The 18239-nt window shown below is 39.9% G+C and overlaps 1 protein-coding gene across 17 annotated transcripts in view; it reads left to right on the top strand.

The window, feature by feature from the left end:
- Positions 1-18239, top strand: part of COLEC10 (collectin subfamily member 10) — a 450751-nt gene that overhangs the window by 420563 nt on the left and 11949 nt on the right. For 15 of the 17 annotated variants that reach the window (XM_021090573.1, XM_021090569.1, XM_021090571.1 and 12 more), the window contains 2 exons: positions 6269-6340; positions 7997-8068. The exons of 1 other annotated variant lie outside the window; for it this stretch is intronic. In XM_021090573.1, the coding sequence (XP_020946232.1) occupies positions 6328-6340; positions 7997-8068 (85 nt within the window). In that variant the 5' untranslated portion in view covers positions 6269-6327. The remainder of the gene's footprint in view (positions 1-6268; positions 6341-7996; positions 8069-18239) is intronic. One more of the 17 variants, XM_013986941.2, reaches the window with a different exon arrangement.

Here is an 18239-nt window from a genome sequence, read left to right as displayed (position 1 = left end):
ACCTGGTTTAAATTAGAGATAATCGTCTCCTTTTGGCTCCCATTCACCAGGTGATGAGTGCCAGCTCTAGGGTATAAACCATTTAGACAAAGAATCCCACCTTCAGGCAGTGGGCAGGAGCTATACAAGAAAGACAAGACAGGGAATAAAGGAAGTGAGAAATCTTATTATTGATTTCTTTCTCTGCCTGCAAAATTCCCACACCTAAACTATTAAAATGCATCAAAGTACCACACGTCTCATAGTGAGGAAAAAGCCTTCAACTGGGAAGACTCAACATATAGATACTCTAGTTATTGCCAATTACAGATAAAACAGAAACTTTGAAAGGCTAAATATCACACCTAAATTCACAAAGCTGAAAAGTGACATAACTAGGACTTGAACTCAGGATGTGTAAGAGTGGAACCTGTGGGCTTCATCAGTATTCTTCCCAGTTTCCTGGGAACTGTGGTCTTCGGTGAATGACCAGTGGGAAATTTGTCTTCTTCTAACCCCTCTGGTCATGACAGGCTCTCAATCTATTAGTAGCCTTTTCAGAGGAGGAAAAGAAATGAGAACCTAGCTTTACTCCTCTGACTGTCCTAAGTGCTTGCTTCTTTTTTTATTCAATTATATACAGCCCAGCAGTATAGGCTCAAAGTGAACAAGATCACAAAACCCTATGAAGGTGACTTTAGAAGATTCCTGCAGCCTATTAAAAATTAAGACTGATATTGTGATATCTGGTTACATAGGAGAATGTTCTTACCTTTTAGAGACACTTGCTGAAGAATTTAAGAAATACGATATGAAGTCCATAATTTAGTTTTTTAAAAAATCAGTTAAAATACATAGATGAAGCAATGACAATTTGTTAATTGTTAAAACTCAGTAGTGGGTGTATATTTACTCATCTATCTTTGTGTGAAAATATTCATATTTATAGTAATGAGTAAAAAATGCATAGTTAAATAAAAAAGTAAACAAAGATTATGTGGTAAGGATTGAGAGAGTGAATACAAAAGCCGGTTCAAAAGAGATGTCCCCTTCTGGTGTTCCCGTCGTGGCTCAGCAGTTAACGAATCTAACTAGCATCCGTGAGGACACAGGTTCGATCCCTGGCCTTGTTCAATGGGTTAAGGAGCTGGTGTTGCCATGAGCTGAGCTGAGCTGTGGTGTAGCTTGCAGACATGTCTCAGTTACTGCGGCTGTGGCGTAGTCCAGCAGCTACAGCTCTGATTCGACCCCTAGCCTGGGAACCTCCATGTGCCACATGTGTGGCCCTAAAAAGCAAAAAAAAAAAAAAAAAAAGAGAGAGAGATGTCCCCTTCTGATGATCATCATCATCCTTTTTATACCTCCCTTTTGTTCTCACTAATATAACAATGGATGAGTGTTCCAAGCTCTGGACACTGTGCTGAACATCTCTTATGCATTGTCTCCTTTAGTCCATCCTCTGAACGATTTTTTTCCTCCATTTTTTTGGATGAAACAGAGACCCAGAGAAAGGAAATGACATGCTCCAGAGCTCTTTTCACCAGTGCAGCACATTGCCTTGCCTTAGGGAGCGCTGTGTGCGTGTGACTGAGTTAAAAGGATTCAAGCCAGGTGGGCAGGTAGGGGAAGGCCCAGGGAGACAGCTAAACTGCTTAAATAAAGAAAAGGCAGATGTTCCCTCATGGCTCAGTGGGTTGAGGATCTGGCAGTTATCACTGCCGTGGCTCGGCTCACTGCTGCAACATGGGTTCGATCTCTGGCCCCAGAACTTCTGCATGCTGCAGGTGTGGCCAAAAAAGAAAAAGAAAAAGAGGGGGGGGAGCAAACAATAGCAGGAAGATCTGAATGTTTCCGTGAAGAGATGAGATTATGATTGGGAAAGGAAGAGTCCTGGGACGTGGTCCACTTTATGACCTTACTAGTGTATCTCGTGTATCTGAGGGGTCCAGGGAATTACTGATCATGACTATCAACATTCTAAGAATGAAGGTGTAATTAGCATACATGGGGAAAAAAAGTACAAGCAGGGCTAGGGAGGATATATTTTAGGCAGGGGTCTGGTCTAATTGGGTAAAGCATACCATACCACCACCTATACCACTTAGTGCCAAGGCTGATCAGGAGAAGGACTTCAACAATCTCCCCCACCACCCCCACCCAGTTCATAAGATTATTTTGGCGGTGGGAAAAGTACAGCTTCCAGGGAGTTTTCTTTAGCATTTCCAAAACTAATTCACTAATTTTTAATAATTACTTCCTTTGAGCAGGGGGTAATGACCTAAGTTCAGCTATTTTGTTTCAAACTAGAATTTTAATTTTAAAAGACTTTTGTGCTTGTTGGAGAAAAAAAAAATGTACCTAAGAAAAATTGGTCAACTGTGTGCTCTGCTGGAATTCTGCTGGAGAGATTATCACAGCAAGCTGGTGGCCTAGGGGGGCTGAAACAAATCATTTTTGTAAAATTTAAATTAGTTCATTACAGTTGATAGCTTTTCATTTAATTTTAAAATGTAAGTGGCTATTTTTAAAAGAAGGAAAGTAAGTCTAAATTGCCCTACTAATCCAATGAAATATTGCCAAGAGGATAAAAGCAGACAACTGGGAGCCATGTGGGGGATCCTTTCCAAAGCTTGTTTTTATGCTTCTCTTCTGTTCTCATTAAAACAAGTCCCAGAGATCAAACGAACCAGGGACCCAAGCTGAAGGCAAGGGTACAAGTTGTTTACTTCATCTCTGCCAGCAGCCCTCTCACTACTAGCCTGGGATTCAGGCACACAGGTCAGAAGAATAATAATCCTATTTGCACCCTCTCTGGTCTCCATCAGGAACCACCAGGGAGCAGCAGATGACTAGGTCACTCATCTGGCTGCCTCCTGTCAGATACTTGCTTGAAAATGAAGGGGAAAACTCATGAGAAGGGAGAGAAAAGAAATAATAATGGCACCAGTAATCCATGTTAGTGTGGTTTTGTGATTCACATACACGCCTGCATTTGATCCTGCCTTCTGGTGAGTGGGACATGCATCTTTGGTCCCATTGTGCAGAAGAGCAATCCAAAAGCCCAGAAATGTTGAGCGAGAAGTTTGTTCCCAACCATATACCTTGTTCAGAACATAGGCTTTGAAGGCATTTTCCCTGCTTTGAATTCTGGCTCTGTTACTCAGGAGCTATCTGACCTTGGGAAGTTACTTAACCTCTCTTGGATCCCATTTTCTCCCCTGTAAAATGGAGGTAAAAATAGAATACATCTCTTGGATTTCCCACTGTGGCGCAACGAGTTTGGCAGCGTCTTGGGAATGCTAGGACCCAGGTTCAATTCCTGGTCTGATACAGTGGGTTAAGGATCCTGCATTGCTGCAGATGCAGCTTAGATAACAGCTACAGCTTGGATCTGATCCCTGGCCTGGGAACTTCATGTGCTGCAGGGCGGCCAAAAAAAAAAAAAAAGTATCCATCTCAAAGGTTGTGAGGATGAAATGATAGGATGCATGCCCAGGAGCATGGAAACAAAAGGGACCCTTCTGGCACTTGGTATTCAATAAACACTATCATTATATTTGTAAAAGGTTTTATGGCTCATAAAATATATCCAGTTCAACCATATTTATTAAGATTCAAAGGCAAACACTTTGCTAAATTCTGGGGATGGGAGAATAAATCACTCATGACTTCAGTTATCCCACAGGTCACAGATGAGTATAATGGGTAAGTACAAAGGACAAGCACAGATAAACAGACTCACTCAGTAGAAGGTGGTATTTTAAACAATGCAGATAATTAGAGGGATAATTTAGCCCAGCTTGAGAGTGTCAGAGAGAGCTTCTTAGAAGAAAATACTCTTCTAAACTTTACCTTTACTAAAACTCTCTGGAAAAGGTATTCTTTCGTCCATTTGACAAATGAGTAAAATAAGGCACAAGGTCAAGGATTTCCCAAGGTCCCTCGGCTCCTGGGTAGCAAAGCCAGGTCTCAGTCATACTAAATTGTCTCAAGGATAAGAATTAAGTCATTGCGCTATTGAGCTGGTTTTGTCTTCCCCACTATCTTTCTTGTTTAAAAAGGACAAAAACTCACTTTTACATCTTCCTTTTCCTCCCTAAAAAATCTGACATAGTGCCACATTCTACAAAAATCCACAGTCTAAGAGTCACAGTGTCTTAGACTGAAAGGGACAATTGTTTGCTGGTAGAACCTGGAGGGGCAGAATTCAACACATATTGTTGAATTCTAGTTCTTCCACTCACAAACTCAGTAACAATAAGGTAACCACTTAACCTCCGTGAGTCCCAGTTTTTCCATTCATAAAATGGAGCAGTAATGGTTTCCACCTCCTAGAATTGCTGCGATGACCACATTGGCATAGTGCTGGTGCACATTAAAACTGCTTGATAAACATTCACTAATAACTTTAGCCACAGAAATGCCATCTTCGTTCATCCATTTTACCCCATTGATCTGATGATGCAAATCATCTCTGGATTCGTTTTTGAAAGCCTTCCCCATAAGAAGATTCTAGAGCTTTACGTGTGAAGGGTTGCAGCACCTGGCCAATCTTACAATCTGGAAATCTGACTGTTCCATACTTGGCTTTGCTTCCATTTAAAATATTAACGTTCTTCTCAGAAAAAATAAAGAATGGCTGGCTGTGCTTTTTCTGGATAAATGAATGAACATCTTGCCATTCTCTCTCCCAAACCAATCTAATCTAATCCTAGGATTTCATTTTTGCCTTTAGAAGTCTGTTTCCCACCACTTTCTACTGGTGATGAACAGGACTCCTTCGTGTCCTGAGGTTGCTGTGGTGATCATGCAAATAGCTGGTCTTAATCATGTAGTGTGTTGTGCTCTTTACTTTCAAAGCACATTCACATGCTTGCTTTGTTGATCCCGGGACAGTCACCTCCACATTGAGGATGAGGAGACTGAAGTATAAGGGAAAGAGCGGTAACCTCCATTGCTAAGCACTGATTACCTTCCAGGTTTTTAATGCATAGTATCTTATTTAAACCTCTTAAGAGCTTTCTTTAGTGGGTCTTATTAGTTCAATTTCTAGGAGAAGAAAATCAGAGAGACTCAGGAAGGGAAGTCACATAGCCAATTTTCTTCAGCTACTGAGGGGTAGAGCTGAGAAATTCCAGATCTATCTCAAGCCAAAGCCAGTAAGTTTAATCACTGACTTTCGAAAATTTGCTTAACGTGTCAATGATGAACAGGACATTAGAACTCAGGATTCCTGATTTCACAGTCCATGATACCTTCCATCAAACCACTCACTCAGTCCTCCCTAACCGGGAGAGTTGCTAGAGCTAGGCCTACCTATGATTCAAATAGTTGCTGCTCACATGGAACTGCTTTGCTTCTCTTCCCCATCCTTAGAGAACCTTCTCTTCTTATCCCCAGGTCCATGCCTATGGTTTGGGAGCTATGAAGCATACATTCAGAGAGTAGTACATGTGTGTGTACATATATATGTGTGTGCATTTATATATTTATATAATTTATATATACTCATATATTTATACACCTCAATATACTTGTATATGAATGCATATACCTTCACATGCTTCCAGAACTTGCCAGATTCTCCAGCAAGAATAAAGATCTGTCAGGCCAAACAAACTTCTCAGGGATTTACCACTGATGGTATTTCTTTAAATATAGAGTTGAATGTGTGTTGGTTGGCAATTTGGGGAATTTTCTCAGTGAAATCTGAAACTGGCCCCATACATGGATGGTAAGGGGAGACCAAAAAAAAGACACAGACCACGCCAGATTGCTAGGTGGCAGGTTTCATAAGCAAGGGAACTTACAAGGCTTGTCCTGAGTGGCCCCAAAGCAAGCAGATCTCCACCAGAATCGTAAAGATTTATAGAGATGCCTTAACTAGGTTCAGTCATGTATTCAGTCCAGATGGGCTCAACTCCTTACTCTCGCGAGGCTGCATCCTTGAAATGGCTTGGGCTGTGCAAACTGGTGGAACGTACATTCCAGGGACTAGGGAGAGGGTGAGGAGCCTTTGATTGCCAAGGTGTGGCTTGCTTGTCAACCGGTGGTCACGTCCTCTTGATTACCACCTCCAACAACATGGGGAAAGTGAAAGAAAAAAGTTTATGGGAGTTTCTTCTCTTTCCCTGAGTGTTGAGTCCACGTGGTCCCATAGATCTAAGCAAAGTTGTAAGGCAAGTACTGAACTGAGGGATGAATTCCAACCACGTTAGGCTTCTCCTGGGGAGGCTGTGCTTATATCGCTGTTTGAGCTGTTCCACTCATTCATTTTCCATTTCAAAAGGAGATGATGGTGAAAAAGGAGATACAGGAGAGGAGGGAAAGCATGGCAAAGTGGGACGCATGGGGCCAAAAGGTAGGTAACAAGCTATGACTTTGACACTAACTTTAGAATTGCTTTTCTCCCTCTCTCTACCAGACTTTGCCCTGGAAATTAGCAGGTTTCATAACACCCTCTGCTCCAAAGATTCATGAAGTGTATCTCTGGTATGAATTTACTCGCCACCAGAGAGTTCCTATGAGATTGCCTGTCAACAAGGCTCAGACTCATTTCTCAAGCTGCATCCTTCGTGCTGGCAAGAGAGGGGGGTCACCCTGGGAGCCCCAGGGAGTAGCAGTCTCTGGGAACATCTAAGAAACTGTGAGTTTTAGAAACACAGCTGGGTTTGTCACTGTATCTCCCCTCAGAAGCCATGCTAAGCAAGTGTTCGTCTGGCTTAGAGTTCAGCAAGAAAGATAAGAAAGAACAGAAAGAATTGTGTGATCCATCCATTTACTCACTTTTCTCCAAGATCTCATGGCAAATGGTGGTGTATGTCTGGAAGCAGTAGTAGCAATGAAAATGAGAAGAACGCAAAAGTATTAGGGAATGTTTTAACTCACAAAGCCAAGACTCACCTTCACCAAAATATAGCTTCTGGACTGTGATATGTAAGTGTGTGTCTTCCAAGCATTAGAAATATTCCCTGCCAGCTGCTCCAAAGTGATGGCCCTAGATCACTGATTTTATTTTATTTGTCTTTTTGCTATTTCTTTGGGACGCTCCCGCGGCATGTGGAGGTTCCCAGGCTAGGGGTCGAATAGGAGCTGTAGCCACTGGCCTACGCCAGAGCCACAGCAACGCGGGATCCGAGCCGCGTCTGCAACCTACACCACAGCTCACGGCAACGCCGAATCGTTAACCCACTGAGCAAGGGCAGGGACCGAACTCGCAACCTCATGGTTCCTAGTCAGATTCGTTAACCACTGCGCCACGACAGGAACTCCCCTAGACCACTGATTTTAAAATCTTCCATCACGTCAAGAGAAGAAAAGACGCACAGGGCTTTGAGACGTCAATCTGAGAAATACTGATTTGCACTCTTCTTATTTTGTGAAGATGTACAGTCGGCTGCATAAGTATTCTCACAAATAGGTAACTTTATAACTGGTAAATATTTTTGTAGATAGAGCTTAAAAACCCAAATTCATAACAATTTCAAAGGAATTCAGTGATCCAAGATTATATTTTTTGGATAAAAACTTGGTGGGCCAGTCTTTGATATCCCTTTGATCTCTAGGTTTTATGATTGTATATTCCTTGTCCTTTTAAAAAATAGCTAAGATAGCCAAATCTTGTTTTCAAATAGACAGGAAATAGAATCCCACAGTGAAGCCAAAATGAGATGTCAAGAGGAATAGAATTAGAAGAAAATTCAAGAATTCTTTCACTCAGCCCCTGATCTGACCTTTAGATGAAACATCCTCTGCTATGGTTCTTTTAGAAATATTGTATCTGTAAGCATGTTAATATCATCAGGCCCAAGACTGTCACACTCACTCACATTTAAATTTTAATATGTACATTATAAGGCTATTAAAATAGGAAATATAGCACAGGATGTATATTATATATCACAGATAGAAGGATGTACTTTTTGGTATTTCCTTCAAGTGAATATCATATATTAGGCACATCATTAAAGGGAAGATAAGACCTTGGGATATAAAAACGACTTGCTTTGCTTTTCAGGAATTAAGGGTGAACTGGGTGATATAGGAGACCAGGGCAACATTGGCAAGACTGGGCCCATTGGCAAGAAGGGTAAGCAAATTTTCCTGTTTTCCAGCAGCAATTTAAAAGCAAACCGAACCTACCCTTGATGTATTTTGAAATGTTCTGTATCGTGAAAATGATCCCTTTTCTTTCTTTTAAAATACAAGTTTTCTCTTTCTTCATATCTTGGCTCTTTCTTCCATATATAAGCAGTTTGTCATTTAAAAAAAAAAAAGGCCTTGAGCAAAATTAAACTGCAATTCAGGGACAGATTCAAACATAAAGTTCAGTTAGTCTCTATATAAAACTCTCTCATGGGATCTATGGGTTATAATCCTTGATACAATTAAAATAGGTGTCACCACTATGAGGCATGCTCAGTTGTAAAAAACAACTATTCATAAAACTCAAGGTAGCCAAGGACAGTATACTATTCTTCTTTAATTTGAGTGGAATAATAATAATTCTGTGTCTGAGATCTCTTAACAGAGTAGGACTTTGAAGTGTGTTTCTGTACATGCTTTTGTCTTCAGTCACATCCTGATCCTGCACTTTCTCCCCTTTATTATCGAAGCACTCTTTCCCTACTTCTTTTCCTGAAGCACCAGCATGGTAGCAAGTTCTTATGGCTTCTGATATTCAGCACTTTGTACAGACGTTGCTCCATTGGTTTGAAGATAAGAACACTGAAAGAGAATCAAAAATTTTATTGCAAGAAATGCACACACCATTTAGGAAGGTGGGCCTTTCTCGAAAGGGCTTACATGTGACCCTTGAACAACATGAAGCTTAGGGGTGCTGACCCCCTACCATGCAGTCAAAAACCTGGGGGAGTTTGACTCCCCCAAAACTTAACTACTGCTAGCCTACTGTTGACCAGAAGCCTTATCAATGACATAGTCGATTAACAAATATTTTGTATGGTATGTGTCTTATAGGCTGTATCCTTACCATAAAATAAGCTAGAGGAAGTAAAATGTTATTAAGTAAATCATAAGGAAGAGAAAATACATTTCCAGTACTGCTCTGTACTTATTGGTACTGTAAGTTTATGTCATTTGTTTACGTGATGAATTGTCTGCCGGTACCTGCATCAGTACTGTCTCATATGATACAAAGCATTGTAGATATTATACATATTACTCACACTAGACTTTGAAAATGAAAAGAAAATGTAAAGAGGAAAGTCATATTTATTTCCAGGTATAATGATCCATGCATAGATAACGAAGAAGCAGCAATATGGTTGCTTTTTGCAGCCTGGTGTAATTCATACGATTGCTTCATGGTAGTCTGGCCTATATACGAATGAACAAATCGTTATAAAAATTTCATGGTAGACAGTGTTATGGTCTATTCATAATGCAGCATTGGAAACACTGGTACTTTAAAAAAAGAAAAAACTTGCCTGTGATAATAGGTTGATACAGTTTGTCTCCTTATGAGAGGCATACTTTGCAGTAATACCATAAGAAAACTGACCCATTATTTTCTATTACATATTGCTCACCTGTGCCTATGTAAGGATAGGCTAGCCACTTCGGTGCAAGTCTTGGAGTTGCCATTGTGGCTCAGAGGGTTAAAAACCTGACATAGTATCCGTGAGGATGCAGGGTTGATCCCTGGCCTCACAGTAGGTTAAGAATCCGGTGTTGCCACAAGCTGTGGCATAGGTCGCAGATGCAGCTTGGATATGGTGTTGCTGTGGCTGTGACATAGGCCAGCAGCTGCAGCTCCTATTCCAGCCACAGCCCAGGAACTTCCTTCCATATACTGCAAGTGTGGTGGTAAAAAGAAAAAAAAAAATACAGGTCTTGCACACAATGTTCTTCATGATCAGTACTTAGGCAGTGATGATGGTGATGTTGACACAAAAATATCTCATACACTTCTTGTACAGTCATTATATTTTCACACAAGCACATTCACACATCTACACAAAACTGGTAAGTTTGTTAACTGTACAGCCTAATGATATTTGCTATGTATTAAGGGGAAGCCGAACATTCTAAAGATCTTCATCCTTGTCTCTTCACGTTGGATAGGATGAAAAAGAGGAGGGTTGGTCTTGCCATCTCAGGGGGTGGCAGAGCTGGAGGAGGTAGAAGGAGAGGCAGAGGGGGCAGGTACATTCGGTGTAACTTTACAGAAAGACATCATAATTTCTGTCTGATGTTTGGGTTTTTCACGTTTCTAAAACTATTTCTACACAGGGCCAACCTTTTTCCTCTCTTTGCTTTAGTTTCAGTGCCCATATTGTAAAAGGATCCACGTCGTAAAAGAAGCCGTAAGCAGGTCTGAGTCATTAGAACCCTTCTGCCAGACGGTCTAACGTCTATTTTGTTTCCTTCCTTGTCATCCGGCACTGGCTTGGAAGGGCTCATCTCCATCAAATTGACTTCTGTTAATTCCTCTAGTGTGGTGTCTCTTAGCTCTTGAATTTCTCCAAGATCCCTACCTTGAAGCCCTTCACACACACCTCTTCCTGGTTGGGCCACATCCACAAGTCTCTCTAGTCATTTCCTTGATTGGCTCTGTTGTACGTCCTGTGAAGTTGTGCACAACATCTGGACAGTTTTCTCTAACAGGAGTTAATTATTTCAAGTTTGATGGCTCTCACGGCTCTTTCTGTAACAACGATGACATCTTCAGTGGTGTGATCCTTCCAGATCTCTGCGGTGTTCTCTCCATCGGCTTCTCTTCCATGACATTGATGACTCGGTCCATAGAGTACCCTCTGAACTAGCCTTGAAGGTCCCTCTGGTCTAGAGACTGAATTAGAGACGTTGTGTTTGGGGGCAAGTAGACCACTTTGACGTCTTCGGTGTTGATTTCATGGGGCTCTGGGTGGCCAGTGGCATTGTCCAATAGCCAAAGAACTTTCAAAGTCCATCCATTACTGGGAAGTTACCTCCTGACTTCAGGCACAGAGCTCCATGGAACCAATCCAGAAAAGAGTCTGTTATGTCCAAGACTGCTTGTTGTACACCCAAAAGACTGGCAACTAGTATTTCTCTTTTACCTTCAAGGGTTGGCGGGTAGCAGCTTTACAGATGTGGGCAGTCCTGATCATAAACCCACTACATTTGCACAAAACAGTAGAGTTGTCCTATCCCTTCTTGACCTGAATCCTGGTGCTCAATTTTCTTCCTTTCTAATGAATGTCCTTTGTGGCTTTTTTTTTTTTTTTTTTTTCCTGAATAGGTCATTTTGATCTGCATTAAAAACCTGTTCAGGCAGATAATCCTTTCTCCTCAATGATTTTCTTAATGGAATCTGGGAAATCATTTGCTGACTATGGGTCGAGGCAGAAGCTAATTCTGTTTTTGATATTTTTGCAGCCAAACCTCTTTCTAAAATTATCAAACCAGACTTTGCAGGCATTCAGTTCTCTATGATGGCTTCACTTTTTCTCCATCATATTAGAATCTATAGGTATGCCTTCCTTATAGTAATCCTGCATCCATAACAATGCTGCATTTTCAATATGAGATAACAAGGTATCTCTCAATAAGTGAAGGTTTTCACACCTGCTGACATGGCTAAGCGACTGCTTTAGAGTTTCCTTTTCTGTCCTTCACTGGATTCTTTTATCTTAAAATTTGAGGGGCAATTGCAGCTGCAGACTTCAATCTACAGTGCATATCAAGCTGTTCAACTTTGTCTTGTGATGTCCTAACTTTTCGCTGCTTCTTGGCAGCACTACCAGCATCACTAATGGCACTTCATATGGGTCCCCTGGTGTTTGTTACTCAGTGTTTACGGTATCTCACTAAACACAACAAAAGTACCTGAGAACCACAGATGATCACTTTTAACTTAGATACACAATTTCCTTGAACATATGAGCTGCTCACATGGAGATGATTTCCATCACACAGGCATTTTAAGCAGATATTTGCAACACTTGCGCTTACCACAGTGGCAGTGGAAGGTCTGTGAAATTATGATCATAGTACAGTGTGTGATGCAGTTACTTTTATGCAGTTACATAAAAGCAACTTTATGTTTGTTTACATTTCTCACAATTGGGAATGGCACCCGTGTATGGTCTGTACTTGTGTGTGTGAGAGTTTTAATAAATTGTAGCTTTTTACACAATGTATATTTTATGGTACCAATGATAAAATAGATTAGTCCCTGCCTATGTTGTATGCATTCATGACATAGCTAATTTAGTTTTCTTATTTTTTTGATATTTATAGGCTATATGGTTTATCTGCAAGTTTTTTCAAATTACTGCAAGTCTCCAAACATTTTTTTCCAATGTATTTACTGAAAAAAGTTCACATGTAAGTGAACCCATGCAGTTAAATCCTGGGTTATTCAAAGGTTAACTTTATGATACTTTAGGAACTATATTGGAGAATAAACAAGATTGAGATGAGGAAGAACTGATTGAGGTATTGAAGAACAGTAATATGTTTATGGAGATGGGGAAAAGGCATGTGAGGAAGATGTAAGAGATACTTGTGTAAAGGTACAGATCAGGGAAACTAAGTGGCACCGGTAATGGAATTTTGCAGCTTGGATGTCCCCTCCAGCCTTCCTTATGTGCTTGAGCAGCTATGTGATTAAACTTGCAATGGTCAGCAGTGCGATTTTGTGGGCAGGTAGATGGACCTCAGGCTGAGATGAAGCTGTGGCCCCTCTCCTCTCATTCTGTAGCTCAGAATTCCCTCCTCTCCCCAATCTTTCTGACTGATTTCTTTGAGAAATTTCCTTCGACCTGTATTTGAAGGCAGGGATAGAAGGCCGTGCCACTTAAAAGAAGTTGTTATGGTTATTTTTGATACAGTGGCTTATATCCACCTTATATTGTATACTTACGGTTTATATTGTTGAAATCCTCGTAGCTGAAGAAGATTTACATGGACTCCTCAGAGGTCATGAGCCCTGCTGTAGGATGTATCTGTGGTAGTTTTATCATGAAGCTTATGAAGTTTTGGCTTCAGAGCCCTATCTTTTTTTTTTTTTTTAATTTCCCCACTGTACAGCAAGGGGATCAAATTATCCTTACATGTATACATTACAATTACATTTTTTTCCCCACCGTTTGTTCTGTTGCAACAGGAGTATCTAGACAAAGTTCTCAATGCTACTCAGCAGGATCTCCTTGTAAATCTATTCTCCTTGTTTGGGTTTGTCCCAAGGCCCTGAGAGGAGCCTCAGCAGTGGGTCCACATGGTCACATGTCTTGGTGAAATTTGTAAATAAAGTTATCTCAACTCATTAAAATAATGCCTCTCAACATTTTTAGAAAACATTGCCCTCCTAACAAACTTTTTGAGACATTTTGCCCCTTTAACAAGCTTTTATTTTATTTTATGTTTTGGCCACACCCACAACCTATGGATGTTCCCATGCCAAGAATGGAATCCAAGCCTCAGCTGCTGCCTATGCCACAGATGCAGCAACACAGGATCCTTAACCCACTGTGCCACAGTGGGAACTCCTTAACAAGCTTTTTAGACATACTTTTCCAAATTGCTCCCCCCTTCAATGAAATTTCAATTCCACTCATGGACTATATATTTGTTATGTAGTTTGTGTATATTTATGCCTTATATATAAAAAAAGAGTAAGACTTTTTCACCCCTCAAGAATGGACTTTTGCATTCTTGAGATGATGCTATCCCCATTGGAATTCATGGATTAAGACGACTGTCTCCAGCTCGACTTCTCAACATTCATACTTCTTGTATCAGTTTTTGGAGCGGGTACAAGTATTTTGGGAGCTAGCTGGGGGAAATATTTCTTTTGGATTTAATGGGATGTATCTGTGTACTTTGCAGTTACTTCCATGTACAGTTAAGTTATTGCTAACAATTCCAATACTGGAATAGCTTCCAAGAATACTCCTGCCACTGACTGTGTAGATCTATCCAAAGTCATAATGGAAAAGTACAGGGACAAAGGTCAGAGCATCATAGGAATGTGTCCACAGTATCCAGCCCAAGGAATGTGTAGATTGTGAGGTGGGAAGAAAAAAAAATGACGTCTGAAATATACAGGACCAGCATTAATCTCTGGAGAAATTTTCTAAATCTAACAGCTCATTTATGAAAAAGACTCTACAGAGACATTCTCAAATTTGATAATATTCTTAATTTATAGACACCATCAATAACTAGTTATAAAGGGAAAGAAACTTGTTACACAATTAAAAATGAAAATGAAATTCAGATTTCTGCTATAGGACATGAGAGAGTCACCTGCATTAACCTTTCTGCTAAGAATTACTAGCTGAATCAAAAAAAACAAAAAGCAAAACGCATATTTGAAGGCATGACAGGGCAACCAAATTGAAGAAGACTTTAGGAGCTGTGATCTACGGAAGGGAGCCCCATGAAGGTAAGCTCTACATTCTGTACTGCTTTTCCACATTTATCTGCTAATACTTGAGACAGCATTAAGAAACTAAGAGGCTTGATCAGAAAACTGCTCAAACTGAATTGGTATTCAAGGCCTGCCAGAGATGGGTGACCCAAGAAAATGCCACACTCTCTCTTTCACTTCAAAAGTAATAATTTCCAGTTATAACTCCACAGATTCTGAAGAATCATTGAATTAAACATATGCCCATTTGGAGTTCGCAGGTGGTACAGGGGCCTAAGAACCCAGGGTTATCACTGCTGTGGCTTGGGTTGCTGCAGTGGCACTGGTTTGATCCCTAGTCCAAGAACTTCCATATGCCATGGCTACTGCCAAAAAAAACTAACCAAACAAAACCATGCACCCATTCATGTTTTAAAAAAAGAAAATCTTAGAAAACTAGAAATAGAGAAAAACATACTTAACAGGAAAAGGAATATCAACAACCACAGCAACCTATTTAAATATAATACTCAATAATGGAGTTCCTGTTATGGCTTATTGGATTAAGTACCTGACATAGTGTCTATGAGGATGCAGGTTTGATTCCTGGCCTTGCTCAGTAGGTTAAGGATCTGTTGTTGCCACAAGCTGCAACTTCCCACAAGCTATAGGTCGTAGGTGCATCTCAGAGCCCATGTTGCTATGGCTCTGGCATAGGCCCACAGCTGTATCTCTGATTCCACCCCTAGCTTGGGAACTTCCATATGCTGTGGGTGCAAATGTAAATAAATAAATGTAAAAACAATACTCAATAATGAAATATTGAACACATCTCTCCTGATATTGGGAATGAGATGAGTATAGCCCTTGTCACCAAGTCTAGTCAATATTATAGAAGAGGTTCCAGCCGGAGCAAAAATGTCAGAACAAGAGAGACTCATAATAATTGGAAATGAAAAAGGGTGATTATTTCTAGATGACCTGCTATCATACCCAGAAAATATAAACGAAACTACAGAATAGCTATTTGTATTAAAATTTTTGGTTTGTTTTTAATGGCTGCATCTGTGGCATATGGAAGTTCCTGGGCCAAGGACTGAATCCCAGCTGCAGCTGAGCCCCTTTGCACCACTGCAGCAATGCCAGATCCTTTCAACTCACTGTTCTGGATCAGGAATTGAACCCACGCCTCTGCTGTGAACTGAGCCATTGCAATCAGATTCTTAACCCACTGCACCACGGTGGGAACTCCTGTATTAAGTTTTGTAGACAGCTTAACATACACAAATCAATTTTGTTTCCATATACTAGAAACAATTTTAAAAACTGGAATTAAAAAGCTTCCATTTGTTCTAGCATCAGAATGATCCAATATCTAGGGCTAAACCTAACAAAGGATGAATAAGCTCTCTATAACAAGCACCACATGATGATAATGAGAGAAATTAGAGAATATTTAAGGAGATGGGAGTAAAGCTACATTCAGAGATTGGAAGACTCAATATTGTTAAGATGATTAATATTGCTAAGATGAGTACCAAATTGATCTATAGGTTCAATGCCATTTCAATCAGCATCCAAGTAGTTCTTTTGAGTGTGATAAGCCAATTCAGAATTTATATGGAAATGAAAAAGACCAAGAATATCCAAAGATAATAGGCTTTTAATTTCTGGAGAAACTTAAATGAATGAAAGATATATCAGGTTTACTTATGTAAATAAATATAAGCTCTATCTGAAGATTCTACTTTTTAATCATTTTATTCTAATGCCTATAGTACAATCAAAACTTTCCAAACATGTGTTGCATTAAGGATGAAAAAATAAATGATAAAACTGATTATTTCCTGTGATGTGACCCTCTCTTTATTTCTGTAAGTACCACTTTCCCTTAACATCAGTTTTCACCATTGGCTAAGATTTTTTCTCCTCCAGAGACTTGCCATTGAAATTTATGAGCATGCCCTGGAATTTCAAAAAAAAAAAAAAAAAAAAAAAAAAGGAGATTCAGTGTTCTGGCTCACCTGGATTAATTTCATTTTTAATCTGTACTTTGAAATTTATTGTCTTCATTTTGTCATTGGTCCTTCTAAGTTTTTCATCGACTCCGATTAATCTCAGCTTTCTGGGCTGACCTTAATGGTGTCACTTGAGTGGATAAAGTAGCTTTCTGGATGTCCATATTTCATTTCAGGAATAAGGAAGGATGATTTAGTATAGTTAAATTCAATCTCATAGAAAAATAGATGCTTTTACTTAAGGTCAATAATCCTTTTACGGTGAAGGTATTATAATGTTTTGTTTGTTTAAATGCAAACTCTAATTCTTCAGCTGTAAGACAGCTCAGACAGAGGTGTTCCCGCTTATGGGCCAAAAATAAGTTTTTGTGTTTGGTATTGAACCAGAATTCAGTTTGGGAAAATAAACACTATGACCTCACATCCACCATAAATTGGCTAAGTTTGTGGCATGCTTTCCATTACCATAGCTCTAATTTAGGGAAGGAAGCTAACATTGACTGAACACCCTCTAGGAGTCAAGCACAGACTCAATCCCATGATGATGATCTTAGGACTTTATCCTTGGTGAATTTATGTACCATTATTCCACTTTAAAAATAAATGAAAAAAAAAATGGGAGTTTCAGCTGTGGTGCAGTGGGTTAAGAATACAACTGCATTGGCTTTGTTTTCTGCTGAGGCATGGACTGGATTCCTGGCCCACCACAGTGGCTTAAAGGATCCAGCTTTGCTTACAGCTAAGGTTTGAATTTGATCCCTGGCCCAGAAACTTCCATATGCTGTGGGTGTGGCCATAATTTTTTTTAATTTTTAATTAAAAAATAATAAAAATGAAGGGGGGCTTGAAGATATGGAAGCTTAAACAAATTAAGTAACCTGTTCACATTTAGCTAGTAAGTGGCAGAGTCAGGATTCAAGCCCTGGGTTTTCAGACTTTCATGGTTTTTCTCTCCCCTGCACTGCTTTGACTTTTCCATATGTTTAAAAAAAAGAAAGGAGAAGAATTTGTGTCAAAAACTGGAAAGTAGGGGAGAGGAGAGATAATTAGGAGTTTGGGATAACATATACACACGACGGTATATAAAACAGATAATCAACAAGGATGTATTGTACAGCACAGGGAACCCTCCTTTGTAATAACCTATAAGGGAAGAGAATCTGAAAAAGAATAGATATGTATATGTGTATAACTGAATCACTTTGCTGCACACCTAAAACTAACACACACTATAAAGTAACTATACTTCAATTTTAAAAATACATAAAAATAGATTTAAAAGAGAAAAAAGGGAGAAAAATACTGGAAAGTAATCACAGTGCTTACATCGTCTCAGGGAAAAAAAAAAAATCCATGGTCCATTCAAGAATCTATTTCGGGAGTTCCCCCTGTGGCTCAGATTAAGAATCCGACCTAGTGTCCATGAGGATGCAGGCTGGATCCCTGAATTTACTCATTTGGTTAAGGATTCTGCTTTGTTGCAAGTTGTGGTGTTGGTTGCAGACGCGGCTTGGATCTGGTGTTTCCGTGGCTGTGGTGCAGGTCTGCAGCTGCAGCTACATTTCAACCCCTAGCCAGGGAACTTCCATATGCCACAAATGCGGCCATAAAAACGAAACAAAACAAAAACAAAAATCACTTAAAAAAAAGAATCTGTTTCCCACATTAAGATCCAGTCAGAGGCTCTCTGCTTTCAGTGATGTCTTCTTCCCTCTGATCCACGGCCACCCTTACCTTCTCAAAATACCTACCCGGCATTTCCTTTATTTCACCCTGTTTGTGGACAATAGTGCTAGTGTGTCATATTCTTGGTCTCTTATGTGCACTTTGTTTTCCTTAAAAACCTATAATTTTCTAAAGCAAATACTGTATGTACTTTTTCT

This window comes from Sus scrofa, chromosome 4 (assembly GCF_000003025.6).
Source record: "Sus scrofa isolate TJ Tabasco breed Duroc chromosome 4, Sscrofa11.1, whole genome shotgun sequence".
Lineage (NCBI taxonomy): Eukaryota > Metazoa > Chordata > Mammalia > Artiodactyla > Suidae > Sus > Sus scrofa.
Note: the sequence above shows the minus strand (reverse complement) of the source record. Positions and strands in the feature narration are given on the sequence as shown.